The 17119-nt window shown below is 45.3% G+C and overlaps 2 protein-coding genes across 8 annotated transcripts; one reads left to right on the top strand and one right to left on the bottom strand.

Annotated features, from left to right (window-relative positions):
• Positions 1 to 1424: 1424 nt before the first annotated feature.
• Positions 1425 to 14224, top strand: LOC109758640 (protein NRT1/ PTR FAMILY 8.3). Of its 5 annotated transcripts, none has more exons than XM_020317501.4 (6): positions 1425 to 1639; positions 2288 to 2397; positions 3151 to 3250; positions 3586 to 3803; positions 12331 to 12887; positions 13252 to 14224. In XM_020317501.4, exons 2-6 carry the CDS (start codon positions 2329 to 2331, stop codon positions 14072 to 14074), a joined length of 1767 nt encoding a protein of 588 aa, XP_020173090.1. In that variant the 5' UTR covers positions 1425 to 1639; positions 2288 to 2328; the 3' UTR covers positions 14075 to 14224. The 5 variants fall into 5 exon arrangements, with proteins under 5 accessions (XP_020173090.1, XP_020173092.1, XP_020173093.1 ...); XM_020317503.4 differs by having other exon boundaries at positions 1438 to 1601; positions 2206 to 2397; XM_020317504.4 differs by having other exon boundaries at positions 1443 to 1601.
• Positions 14225 to 14569: 345 nt separating this feature from the next.
• LOC109758643 (uncharacterized) lies at positions 14570 to 16652 on the bottom strand. 3 transcript variants are annotated; one of them, XM_020317508.3, is made up of 4 exons: positions 16172 to 16652; positions 15763 to 15880; positions 15499 to 15651; positions 14570 to 14970 (listed from the first exon to the last, which is right to left on the bottom strand). In XM_020317508.3, exons 2-4 carry the CDS (start codon positions 15799 to 15801, stop codon positions 14809 to 14811), a joined length of 354 nt encoding a protein of 117 aa, XP_020173097.1. In that variant the 5' UTR covers positions 15802 to 15880; positions 16172 to 16652; the 3' UTR covers positions 14570 to 14808. The 3 variants fall into 3 exon arrangements, with proteins under 3 accessions (XP_020173097.1, XP_020173096.1, XP_040243272.1); XM_020317507.3 differs by having other exon boundaries at positions 16196 to 16652; XM_040387338.2 differs by having other exon boundaries at positions 16209 to 16652.
• Between the last annotated feature and the right edge of the window lie 467 nt (positions 16653 to 17119).

The following is a 17119-nucleotide window of genomic DNA, read 5'->3' as shown; positions in this document are numbered from 1 at the left end:
ATCTTCACAAGTCCATTGTCACCACAATGGACGGCAAGCTTCAAGCATTTGATCTCTTCATGATGCTTCACTTGAACTTGCACACCGCAACCTAACCCCACAAAGAACTCTCACGAAGATCATGGGTTAGTACACAAAACGTAATTGACAATGCTCACCACACCATGGGATCGCTTGATCCCTCTCGGTACATCTTCTACGCTTTGTGAGTTGATCAAGTTGATTCACTCTTGACTTAGTCTTGATCAACCATGAATCTTTTCAACTCTCTTCATTTGGATGATGTCTTGAAGATATACATGAATGATCACACAATCTTCTTCTCCAAGACATGCTTGCAATAAGCTCAACTTTCACATGACCAATCTTTGGATAATTCCTTAATAACACCTTGGTCACCACATAAACTCCTTGAAACCAACACATGAACTTCAAGAAATGCCTACGGACAAATCCTTCAAATATAACTCAAGGCAACCATTAGTCCATAGAGATTGTCATCAATTACCAAAACCAAACATGGGGGCACCGCATGTTCTTTCACTCTGTTTGTCCATGTATTCACACATGTACTAAGTTTCCGGTTAATACAGTTCTAGCATGAATAATAAACATTTATCATGATATAAGGAAATATAAATAACAACTTTATTATTGCCTCTAGGGCATATTTCCTTCAGCGAGGACCATGAGATGTTCCTCTTGCTGGACGTCGCCCTCGGCTTCCTCCTCCAGCAGCGCGGCGAGCGCTTCCTCGTCGTCCGAGTCCATTGCCAAGGCAGGCAAATCGCCGAACACCTTGCGGGCGCGTACCCCCCGCTAAACTGCCCCTCCGCGGCCGGAAACGGCGGAAAAATCACCCAGCTGCTGGCGGAAGGGCTGCATCGGTGAAACCTCTGCTCTTTTTCCGGCGGGGATGGCTATCTAGCGGGTGGGCGGCGCCGGGATACAGCCGGTTGGCGGCCGAGCGCGCGGGGGGTGGGAGGCGAATCGGGAAGAAAGACTTGACTTTTCGCCTGACCGTGTGGGCCAGACGTGCTTTTCCCTTGCGCCGGAGCCCCCGAGCGCCCCCAGTGCGCCGGGTTCGGCCTGCTATCACCGGGCCCAAAAACGAGCCGAACTGGCGGATTTCGGCGTCCTGGGGATGCGACTGGAGCGTTTTTTCGAGCCGGCGTCGAAAAAGTCGCCTGGGGGGCCTGTTGGGGGCGCGGCTGGAGATGCTCTAAGTGGATAAGGGGAGAGAAGTGCTCGAACGATCTAAAAAGATGACGTGACACTGGATTTGTTCCGTGATTCGTGCTAAGGTATCGTATGGCAGGCGCAACGTTCGGGGCGATTTGCCAAAATCTAGCATGTTCGGGCGTTATCGATTCCGCAAAAAAAAAAGCTTCAACTTCCAAGCCTCCAAAAGTGTACCACTGGATTTCTCCTACCACCAGGTGGGCCTTTCCGCGGAGCGGCAACAGATATTTCGAGATTCGAGGGAGTGCTGCGTGGTGCGTCTGCTCTCCTCGCCCCGCTTCTCGTCCTACAGTCGTTCGCTCTCCGGTCTCGCCGCCTCGGGCTCTCCGCTCAATCCAGTTCGATCTTGCGCCCACGCAGTGAGCAACTCACCAAGCTTCTAGCAGTTCTTCTCCGAGTACGTACTAGTATTTCCATGTGCTTCTTCGTTGATCTGGCAAGGCAAGGCTCTTCCAGCTGCTGCGTGCGTGGTGCAGTGGAGAACTCCACGGCGCTCGCTGCTGCCTCTTCTTCCTCGGTTTGGAAGAAATCCGGGCAGCAGCATGCCGTAATTTTCCTTTCGAAGTAGTAGAGTAGTTCGTTGCTCGTTTCCCAGCTGACTCGTGGGACCCACCACGATGGGGTTTGAGGGGGGTTGGTTGGCACTGGCACACCTGCCAACACCATACCAATGATAGAGCCCCTTTTTCATGTCAAAAGAAAAAAAAATGATAGCCCCTTTTTAATATGCATTATGTCAAAAGAGGAATGCATATTTATAGATATCCGAAGCAGTTGTATTTTATTCCCCATATCTTCATATAGTACATTATGTATGTCTCACGATCTGTAGCACGTTTGTCTATGCTCGATGATTGCGACGTCTGAAGCGGTTGGAATGAGCATCCTCCTCGCACAATTCCATTGCTGTTGGAGCCGCTGGCGATCATTTGTTGCTTACTCTATTTCGGTGCATCATTGTAGGGCCAGATATATGTTGATTGAGGCATCCGACCTGCAGCCCCATCCTTTTCATGTCATCTTCTCCTTCCTCTTGCTTTCTCAGGACATCAACCTCGTTTCTTCCCCTGCAACTGCAAGAAGAACATGGTCATGGACTCCACGGATCGATTTGACAAGAGCCCTCTGCTGGACGGAGGCAGCTCATCACAGGAGGTTAGTGCTCCCCCCCCCCCCCCCCCCCCCCCCCCCCCCCCCCCCCCGGTCTTTAGGCTTGTTTGCGCGAACTCTGTTATCACATATGTATTCAGAGTTTCAGACTTTGCTCTTTGTAGTTCATTCGTAAGAACATCCATTATGTTCGTGCTGTGTGATCTAGATCATCGATGTAATAGTGTATGCTGTTCAGGCAACAGCGTCTTGCATACTTCTAAACAGCTCGACAAACTAGTGAATATATTCTCGGAAGTACTATTCTGTTCTCTCTTTTTTTAACCACGAACCTGTTCGTACACAGATAAAAAAATACTCTCCTTTTTTGTGGGAAAACAAAATACTCTCTTAGCCATACTTATTATATGCATGCAATTTGTCCTGACTGCATAAAATGCCGTGAAAGTACTGTTTACAGTCGGTGTCCTGGCTAATTTTGAGATTTAATACTAGCTACGTTGTTGCAGGTTCAAATAAAAGATGAAAAATGTTCTGTAGGAATAAAGTATCGCGTACTCGATTCTTTTATGACCTTCTTTGGTTCTACTTACCAAGTTAAATTCGTGTTATATATTTTAAAGCTTATTTGGATTTGTTATATTTTTCAGTTTGAGGCTAACTGTTCCCATGTCAGTCGGAGTAGTATTATTTATCTGTTACCAGTCCTCCCTCTGTTCATATTGTTTTACCTGTCAGCGCCATTATATTACCTTTTCATGTTCATTATGGTTACTTCTGCTTTACTGTGAAATGCAGAATTCCACGGAATATACAGGTGATGGATCTGTTTGTACCAGTGGTCATCCTGCTTCCAGAAAACATACAGGGAACTGGAAGGCCTCCTCCTTAACCATAGGTCAGCTCACTACAGCACAACGCTTGTGCATTATTAGCCTTTCTATTATAAGAACCGTAGATATGTGATGGTTAGATACTTCTATACATTCTATCGAGAATAAATACTTTTTTTTTTTGCGAAAGATCGAGAATAAATACTTGAACAGTGACACTTATTCACATTCTTAACGTTCATATACTGATATACATCCAGAGTTCCAACATACTATCTGTGAATATATTTGGTCTCTTCAGACACTGAACCGAACTCTTGGTTAATTTGACACTAGAATTTTATGGCCGCATTCTGTATTGACTGTAAGATCTAACAGAAAGCGAACTACGTTGTTGCAGTCTGTTCATTCTGCTGCTATCTGGCCTATTCTTCAATTGGAAAAAACCTAGTCAGTTATCTCACAAAAGTCCTAGATGAAACAAATCTGGATGCTGCAAGACATGTTGCAACTTGGCAAGGTACTAGCTATCTCGCGCCTCTGGTTGGAGCCTTCGTTGCTGATTCATACCTGGGGAAGTACCGGACAGCTTTGATCAGCTGCACAATTTTCATTATGGTAAGCGATACAAATCACTCATGCCCATTTATGATTCAAAATAACCACAAAGAGTCAATAGTACCTCTTTTTTCAATAATCACTGTCAACAAAGATTCTACTACGCTGAATTTTTTTTTGGAAAAGGAGGATGACCCCCGTCCTCTGCATCTGGAGATGCATGCGGCTATTTTATTGATTATTCTCGAGGAACCTTACAAAGTAGAACAACAATATGCCTGAATCCGCCATCTTGGCAACATCTGCCGCTACTCCTATCCAAATGATGAAGGGGTGCAAGCTGGGCCACACACCCAAACCTCTCACCTAAGCCTAACATCTAAAGCCGAAGGCCCCGACAGAGCCATCTGCCGGGTCCGGGGCTCAAACCGGTCCGACGCACTCACATGTGTCGTCGCCGCCATCTTCCACTGGTCCATCTTCAGAGCAGATTGTGATGGGACCCGACTAGACGGCGAGTCGTTCGTTGGCCCAATCTTTCACGGTACACGAAAAACAGCGACAAACCACGATGATTCTCGTAATAGCAGCAAACAGACGAAGGAATAGACGAACGGCTCTTTGGATCAAGCAGGACACCAGAAGACCAAAGTGCACAAAAACCAGCGTATAATCAATCACAATCACAGATCAATTCCACGCCAAGCAACTCTCAGATCCCTCGTGGATCAGCAAGCAAATATCTTTGGCGCAACCATAACGCTGCCTTTTCTGTATATTGTTCAACTCTGAAAAAACTCCCGTACAAAAGCTGAAACCTGCCCATTATATAGGCGACATCCATGCTGATCAAATACTTCTCCTAATTGGACTCGTACAGATCCAAACAAACCAGACAAAATCTAGCAACCGACCTATACTCCTTTTCCGATTTAAAAGCTCACGTACAGACTCCAAAGACTACGTATTAGGACTCTCTAATTGCAAGGAAACTAATTAAATATTCTGGCCACGTTGATCACATAGTATCTAATCAAAAGATAAATGAGATATTTCTTTGGCACGCTCTGGACTACCATCTTGGAGGTGTTCTGAAATTTGGCATCACCGTATCTTTCTTTGGACTAGCTGGTGGCACCTCCACGCAAATAAAACCAACATAAAACGCAACTGGAGTTTGCGTATTTGCATGTACAGAGGCCTTCATGTAACATGCGTCTCTCTTCTCTCGACTAATGTGTGGCATAGCTCCTATAACACATGTGAAATCCTTCATTACGCTATTAAAGGTCACATCATCCCCTCCCTCTTCAAAGGAAACCGTCCTCAGTTTCGGATCAGCCTTTGCAATCTTCTTCTTCAATGGAACATGTTCATCCACCTTGATTGTATTGCCAAACATTGGGCGTAGCACACATCGCTTTCCAGCATCCCAAAACGAATATGTGTTGGTTGGACCTTCATGTGTTGCGTTATGGTCGTATTGCCATGGCCTTCCCAATAATAAGTGGCATGCTTCCATTGGTATGACATCACATATCACCATATCAGTATAATCACCAACAGAGAATTTGATGCGCACCTTATGAGTAACCTTCAACTTCCCAGTATGATACAACCACTCGACACGGTGGGGTTGCGGGTGCTTCCATGCAGGCAACCCCAAAGCATCAACCAACCCTTTGCTGACTGCATTGGTGTAGCTTCCACCATCTATTATCAGCTTGCAATTGGTGTTGTTGATCTTACATTCAGACTGGAAAATATTCCATCGCTGCCCCTTATCCTCAATTCGATCTTCTTGCACTCGCTGCACCATTAATGATGGGTATGCTTCTGCAGCTTCAAAACTCCTCGCATTCACTTCTTCCTCATCTTCAGATTTCTCACTAGACGGGTCAGCATTTTTCTCTCCATCACTCGCAGACATGTATCCTTCTTCTGTGAGGAGAACTCTCCTCTCATTATGACACTCAAACTTCTTATGCCCCTTGCCACCACACTTAAAGCACACAATATTACTAGTACGAGAGTTCGAAGCACGAGATGATTCAACCTTGGATGGAGATACTTCCTTGGTAGCCGACTTAGAATCAGATTTGAAACCACTATTACCACCACCCTCTCTCTGAAAATTACGTCGCATCGAGTTTGATGAATTATCATGACCGGCACGACGCTTTACTTGCTGCTCCGCTCGAATGGCATGGTGTAATAATCCTTGTAATCCATTATATTCTACCATATCAACACGATCTCGTACCTCTGATTTCAGACCATGCATGAGTCGTGCCATTGTAGCCTCTTCTTGCTCCTCTACCCCTGTACGAATCAATAATATTTCCATCTCCTTATAATACTCCTCAACACTAGAGTTACCTTATTGAAGCTGCTGCAAGCGTGTGTACAAGGTCCTAGTGAAGTGCTCCGGAACGAAGCGTCTCTTCATGATACTCTTCATCTGATTCCAAGACTCTGGACGCCCTCCCGCGCGACATAGTTGGTTCCACCATATTAAAGCATAGCCCGTGAACTCAATAGATGCAGCACGAACTTTTTTCTCCTCGGTGTACCGCTGTCCATCAAAAATCTGATCCACGCGCATCTCCCACTCCAAATAATCATCCGGATTGTCTTTGCCGCTAAACGACGGTATGGAAATTTTTATTCTTCCAATACCATCATCTTCGTAGGCGCGTCGCGGACGTTCATGTCCTCCCCCATGGTGTAGGCCACCTCCATGATGGTTATAAGCACACCGCACGGGCTCGTAATAGCTACCAGCCCCCTCAGACTGATGGTCTTGATGTTCACCATTGTTGCGAACTTGTTCGCCTACCCGCTGTCCAGATAATTGCCGATGACGACGCGGTGCAGCAGACCCATCACTAGGTGGTGAACGTGGTCTCAATCGATGAACGGCCTCAGTCAAATCAGCAATCTTTTTTCCTAGACTTTCCTCAACCTTGTCGATGCGCCTCCCCACTAGATTTAGCACATAGTCACGAGTTGCCTCCAATCCTAGCACGATAGCCGGCGCAACACTCGGATCATAAGTGGGCAAGGGCAGCTCGTCTTCCGCATCTCCTTCATGTGCACCATGCACACTTGACTTTGATTTATGTGAATTCACCATTGTAGCAACTCAAGTAGATCAACTGAAGAACCAGAGAGAGAAAAAATTGTACCGTGATCAACCTTGCTCTGAATACCACTTGATGGGACCCGACTAGACGGCGAGTCGTTCATTGGCCCAATCTTTCACGGTACACGAAAAACAGCGACAAACCACGATGATTCTCGTAATAGCAGCAAACAGACGAAGAAATAGACGAACGGCTCTTTGGATCAAGCAGGACACCAGAAGACCAAAGTGCACAAAAACCAGTGTATAATCAATCACAGATCAATTCCACGCCAAGCAACTCTCAGATCCCTCGTAGACCAGCAAGCAAATATCTTTGGCGCAACCATAACGCTGCCTTTTCTGTATATTGTTCAACTCTGAAAAAACTCCCGTACAAAAGCTGAAACCTGCCCATTATATAGGCGACACTTACGCTGACCAAATACTTCTCCTAATTGGACTCGTACAGATCCAAACAAACCAGACAAAATCTAGCAACCTACCTATACTCCTTTTCCGATTTAAAAGCTCACGTACAGACTCCAAAGACTACGTACTAGGACTCTCTAATTGCAAGGAAACTAATTAAATATTCCAGCCACGTTGATCACATAGTATCTAATCAAAAGATAAATGAGATATTTCTTTGGCACGCTCTGGACTACCATCTTGGAGGTGTTCTGAAATTTGGCATCACCGTATCTTTCTTTGAACTAGCTGGTGGCACCTCCACGCAAATAGAACCAACATAAAACGCAACTGGAGTTTGCGTATTTGCATGTACAGAGGCCTTCATGTAACATGCGTCTCTCTTCTCTCGACTAATGTGTGGCATAGCTCCTATAACACATGTGAAATCCTTCATTACGCTAGTAAAGGTCACATCATCCCCTCCCTCTTCAAAGGAAACCGTCCTCGGTTTCGGATCAGCCTTTGCAATCTTCTTTAATGGAACATGTTCATCCACCTTGATTGTATTGCCAAACATTGGGCGTAGCACACATCGCTTTCCAGCATCCCAAAACGAATATGTGTTGGTTGGACCTTCATGTGTTGCGTTATGGTCGTATTGCCATGGCCTTCCCAATAATAAGTGGCATGCTTCCATTGGTATGACATCACATATCACCATATCAGTATAATCACCAACAGAGAATTTGATGCGCACCTTATGAGTAACCTTCAACTTCCCAGTATAATACAACCACTCGACACGGTGGGGTTGCGGGTGCTTCCATGCAGGCAACCCCAAAGCATCAACCAACCCTTTGCTGACTGCATTGGTGTAGCTTCCACCATCTATTATCAGCTTGCAATTGGTGGTGTTGATCTTACATTCAGACTGGAAAATATTCCATCGCTGCCCCTTATCCTCAATTCGATCTTCTTGCACTCGCTGCACCATTAATGATGGGTATGCTTCCGCAGCTTCAAAACTCCTCGCATTCACTTCTTCCTCATCTTCAGATTTCTCACTAGACGGGTCAGCATTTTTCTCTCCATCACTCGCAGACATGTATCCTTCTTCTGTGAGGAGAACTCTCCTCTCATTATGACACTCAAACTTCTTATGCCCCTTGCCACCACACTTAAAGCACACAATATTACTAGTACGAGAGTTCGAAGCACGAGATGATTCAACCTTGGATGGAGATACTTCCTTGGTAGCCGACTTAGAATCAGATTTAAAACCACTATTACCACCACCCTCTCTCTAAAAATTACGTCGCATCGAGTTTGATGAATTATCATGACCGGCACGACGCTTTACTTGCTGCTCCGCTCGAATGGCATGGTGTAATAATCCTTGTAATCCATTATATTCTACCATATCAACACGATCTCGTATCTCTGATTTCAGACCATGCATGAATCGTGCCATTGTAGCCTCTTCTTGCTCCTCTACCCCTGTACGAATCAATAATATTTCCATCTCCTTATAATACTCCTCAACACTAGAGTTACCTTGTCGAAGCTGCTGCAAGCGTGTGTACAAGGTCCTAGTGAAGTGCTCTGGAACGAAACGTCTCTTCATGATACTCTTCACCTGATTCCAAGACTCTGGACGCCTTCCCGCGCGACATAGTTGGTTCCACCATATTAAAGCATAGCCCGTGAACTCAATAGATGCAGCACGAACTTTTTTCTCCTCGGTGTACCGCTGTCCATCAAAAATCTGATCCACGCACATCTCCCACTCCAAATAATCATCCGGGTTGTCTTTGCCGCTAAACGACGGTATGGAAATTTTTATTCTTCCAATACCATCATCTTCGTAGGCGCGTCGCGGACGTTCATGTCCTCCCCCATGGTGTAGGCCACCTCCATGATGGTTATAAGCACGCCGCACAGGCTCGTAATAGCTACCAGCCCCCTCAGACTGATGGTCTTGATGTTCACCATTGTTGCGAACTTGTTCGCCTACCCGCTGTCCAGATAATTGCCGATGACGACGCGGTGCAGCAGACCCATCACTAGGTGGTGAACGTGGTCTCAATCAATGAACGGCCTCAGTCAAATCAGCAATCTTTTTTCCTAGACTTTCCTCAACCTTGTCGATGTGCCTCCCCACTAGATTCAGCACATAGTCACGAGTTGCCTCCAATCCTAGCACGATAGCCGGCGCAACACTCGGATCATAGGTGGGCAAGGGCAGCTCGTCTTCCGCATCTCCTTCATGTGCACCATGCACACTTGAATTTGATTTCTGTGAATTCACCATTGTAGCAACTCAAGTAGATCAACTGAAGAACCAGAGAGAAAAAAATTGTATCGTGATCAACCTTGCTCTGAATACCACTTGATGGGACCCGACTAGACGGTGAGTCGTTCGTTGGCCCAATCTTTCACGGTACACGAAAAACAGCGACAAGCCACGATGATTCTCGTAATAGCAGCAAACAGAAGAAGAAATAGACAAACGGCTCTTTGGATCAAGCAGGACACCAGAAGACCAAAGTGCACAAAAACCAGCGTATAATCAATCATAGATCAATTCCACGCCAAGCAACTCTCAGATACCTCGTGGATCAGCAAGCAAATATCTTTGGCGCAACCATAACGCTGCCTTTTCTGTATATTGTTCAACTCTGGAAAAACTCCCGTACAAAAGCTGAAACCTGCCCATTATATAGGCGACACCCACGCTGACCAAATACTTCTCCTAATTGGACTCGTACAGATCCAAACAAACCAGACAAAATCTAGCAACCGACCTATACTCCTTTTCCGATTTAAAAGCTCACGTACAGACTCCAAAGACTACGTACTAGGACTCTCTAATTGCAAGGAAACTAATTAAATATTCCGGCCATGTTGATCACATAATATCTAATCAAAAGATAAATGAGATATTTCTTTGGCACGCTCTGGACTACCATCTTGGAGGTGTTCTGAAATTTGGCATCACCGTATCTTTCTTTGGACTAGCTGGTGGCACCTCCACGCAAATAGAACCAACATAAAACGCAACTGGAGTTTGCGTATTTGCATGTACAGAGGCCTTCATGTAACATGCGTCTCTCTTCTCTCGACTAATGTGTGGCATAGCTCCTATAACACATGTGAAATCCTTCATTATGCTATTAAAGGTCACATCATCCCCTCCCTCTTCAAAGGAAACCGTCCTCGGTTTCGGATCAGCCTTTGCAATCTTCTTCTTCAATGGAACATGTTCATCCACCTTGATTGTAGTGCCAAACATTGGGCGTAGCACACGTCGCTTTCCAGCATCCCAAAACGAATATGTGTTGGTTCGACCTTCATGTGTTGCGTTATGGTCGTATTGCCATGGCCTTCCCAATAATAAGTGGCATGCTTCCATTGGTATGACATCACATATCATCATATCAGTATAATCACCAACAGAGAATTTGATGCGCACCTTATGAGTAACCTTCAACTTCCCAGTATGATACAACCACTCGACACGGTGGGGTTGCGGGTGCTTACATGCAGGCAATCCCAAAGCATCAACCAACCCTTTGCTGACTGCATTGGTGTAGCTTCCACCATCTATTATCAGCTTGCAATTGGTGTTGTTGATCTTACATTCAGACTGGAAAATATTCCATCGCTGCCCCTTATCCTCAATTCGATCTTCTTGCACTCGCTGCACCATTAATGATGGGTATGCTTCTGCAGCTTCAAAACTCATCGCATTCACTTCTTCCTCATCTTCAGATTTCTCACTAGACGGGTCAGCATTTTTCTCTCCACGCAAATAGAACCAACATAAAACACAATTGGAGTTTGCGTATTTGCATGCACAGAGGCCTTCATGTAACATGCGTCTCTCTTCTCTCGACTAATGTGTGGCATAGCTCCTATAACACATGTGAAATCCTTCATTACGCTATTAAAGGTCACATCATATTGAGGTGACAACCTTGGCAGGTCCTCCGCTATCGACGCCACCACGACGCCAAACGACGACCTCCACCTACGCGAGCCTTGGCAGGTCCTCCGCCATTGACGCCACCACGACGCCAGCCGACGACCTCCATCTACGCGAGTCCATCTCCAAGCAACAGACGTAAATCCATGCGAGGATAGGGCCGCACCACCGCCGTCGCCCACCACCCACAAGCGCCACCAACCCCAAGGTTCCCAAAGCGCCGCCTTCAAGAAGGGAACGCCGCCGTGAGTGCCGCCGCCGCCCAACAAAGTTAGGGCTTTCGCCCAGGAGACCTAGGGGAAGGTGAAGTGAGGAGACCAGTCCATACCGACGCCTCCAAGGAGGGGAATGGCGCCCTCAGGCGTCACCGTCGGCGCGGCCGGTCATGGCCGGCCAGGGATTTCGCCCGAACTAGATCCCCGTCACCAGCAGCGCCTCCTGTACAGAACCGGCGACCAAGAGTAAGCGCGGCCCGACCAGGCTGGCCCGCACGCCGAACAGGGGAGGAGGGGAGGCGCCAGATCGCGCGCACCGACCGACGCAGAAGCCGCCGCCGGCTGCCAACGACCACCGGATCCCGCCGCTCGCGCGGCCGGGACACCAGATCCACCGCCGGCTGCTAGCCGGCCGTGCCTTGCCAATGGAGCCGCCGCTCTAGATCCGGGGCTCCCCACGCAGAAGCAGGGCAACCGAGGCCCCGCCGACTGTTCTGATGGATGAACAATACAAATGCTACTTGGTTCTGGTGTTAAGTATTCATGCATAGTTATGATATGATATGCGCATCCAACACATCTCGAACATTTATCTAAATGTGCATCATTTTGTAGTGGAAGAACAACCTAAAAATTGCACAGAGCTATAACATCTGAGAATACATTGGCCCTTAACAAAAGAAAAGAGAAGCTACAAAAACCAAATACACCAACAAAACTAGCAACAACCTATAGACCTAATGACAAGAGATCAAACGATGTTTGTTTACCTTAACATGTGCATTCAATATCTGAACTCAGTTTTCTTAACATTTTTGTTTAACTTGTTTTTTTCGTTCTGTTATTCAGGGAATGATGATGCTGCTTCTATCAGCAGCACTTCCATTAATCTCAGCCGGTCCTCATGCTTGGACTCTTTGGGCAGATCCTATCTCTTCTCGGTACATTATATTCTTGGTTGGGTTGTACATGGTTGGTTTAGGGTACGGTGCACAGAGCCCTTGCGTCACATCTTTTGGAGCCGATCAATTTGATGACACCAATGAGATGGAGAAGACCAGAAAGAGCTCTTTCTTTAATTGGCACTATTTCTCAATCAATGCTGGTTCATTGATCGCTGGGACTGTTATTGTCTGGGTTCAAGAACATGAAGGCTGGCTCTGGGGCTTTACAATTTCTACACTATTTGTGACTTTAGGTATAAGTGTGTTTTTCTTGGGCTCCATTGTGTATAGATTTCAGAAACCTGGAGGAAGCCCTCTAGCAAGAATATGGCAGGTTGTTGTTGCAGCTTCTCGGAACTTCGATAAAGTTTTGCCATGTGATTCCTCAGCTCTTTATGAGTTTTCGGGGCAAGGATCGGCAATCGAAGGCAGCCGGAAATTGGAACATACAAGTGGACTTGAGTAATACTCTGCTGAGATTTCAACTCATAACTTTATAATTTATGCATTCATTTTATTTTGAATTTCCTTTCAAGTAAAGTTGATTAATTTATTTTCTAATAATAGATATGTAAGCTACATTTTAAGTTACATTCAAATAATTGAAAAGGGGAAATAATATTGCACACTTTTGTGAAAATTCTATGTTAGTACAAATGGATGTGCTGAAATTCGTAGAAAAATAAATCTCTTCTTTTTCAAGTATTAAGTAAGATTTCTATAATTAGGGAAGTAGTACTAATATTTTTCGATAAAGAACCTGAAACAGTCTGATCAAGTAGATTTCTATAATATTGAAGCAGTAATATTTTTCTTCCTCATTCAGGTTCTTTGATAAAGCTGCAATTCTGACACTACCTGACTGTGAATCTCCTGGCCAACTTAATAAGTGGAAGATTTGTACCGTCACTCAGGTAGAGGAGTTAAAGATTCTGATCAGAATGTTCCCAATTTGGTCAGCAATGGTATTGTTTGCTGCAGTTCAGGAACAAATGTTTTCAACATTTGTAGAGCAAGGGATGACAATGGAGAAACACGTCGGGTCTTTCGAAATACCCACTGCATCCTTTCAATCCATAGATACACTTACTGTCATTATGCTGGTTCCAATTTATGAGAGAGTCCTTGTTCCAGTAATAAGAAAATTCACCGGCAGAGCGAATGGCATATCGTCGCCACAGCGAATAGGGATTGGTTTATGTTTCTCCATGCTCTCAATGGTGTTAGCAGCATTGGTGGAGAGTAACCGGTTACAGATTGCACAGTCCGAAGGTTTGGTGCACAGCAAGGTGACTGTTCCGATGAGCATCCTGTGGCAAGGACCCCAGTACTTCCTGCTAGGCGTCGCCGAGGTGTTCTCCAACATTGGGCTAACTGAATTTTTCTATGATGAGTCTCCAGACGCCATGAGAAGTTTAGGCATGGCATTCTCGCTTCTTAACATCTCGGCTGGAAATTACCTTAGTTCGTTTATCCTTTCCCTTGTGCCGGTATTCACAGCCAGAGGAGGCAGCCCAGGGTGGATACCTGATAACTTGAATGAAGGGCATCTGGACAGATTCTACCTGATGATGGCTGGGCTGAGTTTACTGAATATATTTGTCTTTGTATTCTATGCTAGGAGGTACAACTGTAAGAAGGCTTCCTGAGCCTCCTTGACCTTGGCATTATAATTGGAGACTGTAACTCTGTAGATATGTCTTTTTTAAAACCAGAGACACTCAATGTGAGACTCTACATCTCATTATGAGAAATGGTGCTGTTAAAAAGTGCTTTTATCTGGAAAAGAAATTTAAATACCTAAATTTTCCGGTTACTTCTATGTTACATGGCTCCAAGGAGTTACTCTACTTGCCAGTGCTTACACATATTTTGAGTGGATTTGAGCTTTAGGGATACTACTCCATACTCCATACCTAAATGTTAGGGTGTGAGGAAATTGTACTGTAATATCATCATGTGCACAGGTAAACTATACCTCACATGCTTCAGGTGACGGGTTTATCGCGGATTGCATACTCAACTGGACCTTCCGTTGACTATATTTCTCATACTTGGTGTTTGTGAGGCAGCGAGCCGGTGATAATTAAGCTACTGCGTCATCAGTAGCTTAATTGACCCTAACATACTGTTAAGCTGCTTAATTCGTTCATTCAACAAGGAGCTACGATAAATGTGGGAATCGAGTTTACAGCAAAGGAAATGTCAAGTTCATTCTCATTTCCAACAAGGGCCAACAGATCCTCGACTGCCATTGAAGCTCATAGGTGAAATTGTCGATTCTGACACGGATGTCTCAAACTAGATGCCCCTCAACACTAGAAAATGTATGCAGATATAAGCTACAGGCTGATCTGAAAATCTCCATCGCACGGAGACCCTTTCAGATGTCCTTCATATCCACCTCCAGTTCATCCTCTTGCTTAATGGGTGGTCGTGGAAAAACCTCATTTACAAGACCCAATAGTTCCTTGGCACGTTGCTCTTCATTCTGCGCCCCTCCTTGCTCATGCTTGCTGAATCTTTTCCCACACTCCTCTACCCTCTGCAACAGAGAACAGAACAAATTAGATGAACATCTTAACCTAAAACCCATAATGTTTAGTTTAGTACTCCCTCCATCCGGAAATACCCGTTGGAGAAATGGACGGGTATTTCTGGACGGAGGGACTACTCAATAATAAACATTCCACCTTTCAGATAACTTAAATCTCTTGGCAGTAAATCAAGCATATATGAAGGCACAAAATTTTGAAACATGCACATTGTTATTCAAATAATTTGCTTCACTATTTCAGAAATTAGTCAAAGTTGGCCAATAGAGCAACTTTGGCTAGTGTTCGGTTGAATTGCCAAAAATTGGAGCCCAAACAATCAGCTACCCATATTTAGAGTTGCCAAATGTTGGCTCCAAACCAAGCAGGCTCTAAATGCTGTAGCAAAAGATAATTTCATTTCAAGATCTCATAAATGGTCCAAAGTATTACTATACTACATGTCTTGGTTTGTCTCAGCTAAAGAAGATATCATACTTACGGGCATCTCAAGATCAGCAAAATAAACATGGCAATACCGCATAAACATCAGCAACTGAGGTTGGCCTCCAATTGATAATATTTTGCTTGTCAGCATCGGTAAGCTTGAAACCCTCACATCTGTTTGCAAATTCAGTAACTGATTCCCTTGTTTGGTTGCAAGCAGGAATTTTTAGGAGGTACTCGTATACCTGTTTGTCACAACAATAAACATGAGGTCAGTTTAAGCATAAAAAAGGACATGGGCCAACAAGCTATCAAGCACACAGACTGGGTCAAGCATCAGAGAAACAAATGAGCACCTTGCACTCTGATGCAGCAACAGCCCCCAAACATCCCATGGGATCAGTTTTTGCACCTCTAGTTCGTAAGAAGTCAAGAACTTCGAAGTTGGTGAGATGCCCTGCATTTGCTTTCTCTCTGCAGAGCAGTAAAGAGCATTGGATATTCAGAACTTCAGATGAGAAATACAGCCGAGCTTTTAAATTATTCAGCATCTAGCTATCAAGTTTGAGATCTGGGACTCAACACTAACGCAAAACAATGTCAGTCTCAACAATTTATCTGCACAATTTCCCAATTAAACAAAAAAAAACCTCCTCGTTGATAGGATCATCGCTCAGGGACAATTATGTACTAAACTCAGTTTTGCAAGGGATTACACAATGGAGAGGGTAGTGTGGAGCTACAAGATTGTCATGGCACACAAACCATAAGCAACAAATGAGTACTGACATCTTCATCGTACTGTGCAAAGTCGATGCAGTGTTCGGGCTGGACTGGACTGGACTGGGCCGGTGCAAATTCGACCGACCAGTGTCTCGATCTGTGTGCTCGGAGACAGCGGCGTCGTGGTCTTGGTCAGGGCGGCGAGGTGGTTGGCTTCGACGGCGGCGACTAAAAGCAGTGACTGCGGGGAGGTCGGGGAACAACGGCGCGATGGTCAGTCGTGGCGGCAAGGAGCTGGCGTGCTCAGGTGCGTTGGGAGGCGGCGAACTCAGGGGCGACGACCTGGCCTTGGACTGCGCGAGGACGACTGTGCCGACTACGAGGGGAGGGGAGGGGAGGCGAGATGAGTCGGCGTTGGATGAGAGATGCGGGAGCGGCGGCGTCGGCTGGTCGGTCCGTGGACGGCGGCGGTGGGTCGATCCGGGCGCGAGTGGCGGTGTGGCACGCGAGACGGAGGGTGGCGGCGGGCTAGATTTCTTTTAGGAAATGCCATCGTTCTTTAGTAAATCTTCACATAAAATCAATGATTTTTAGAACTTAGATTTTTTTAGACAATTTTAGAACTTGGATGTACAACACTTAGGACACATTTAGATGTGCTTTAACGTGAATCAATGCGTGGTTGGATGGTTTGAAGGACAGTGATATCTCCGCCCATCAGAGAGTTGATAACCGAACTATTTTGACATTACAATATATAGATTATATTAATTATTAATAAAAAACGAGTATACAAAGAAAATACCGAGATTTATGACCAAACCTCCCGCAAAGTTAATAGTGAAACCTCTAAAAAAATTGGTGTCAAAGGAAAGGAAATTTGGTCTGTGATATTTGTTTTAGTTTTAGTCATTGGAGAAAGTTATTTTGTGATGGTGTCATTTGGAGATTGTTTGCTCTTGAGTTTCTGGCAGTCGATGTATCAATTTT

The sequence above is a fragment of the Aegilops tauschii genome, chromosome 4, assembly GCF_002575655.3.
Source record: "Aegilops tauschii subsp. strangulata cultivar AL8/78 chromosome 4, Aet v6.0, whole genome shotgun sequence".
NCBI lineage: Eukaryota > Viridiplantae > Streptophyta > Magnoliopsida > Poales > Poaceae > Aegilops > Aegilops tauschii.
Note: the sequence above shows the minus strand (reverse complement) of the source record. Positions and strands in the feature narration are given on the sequence as shown.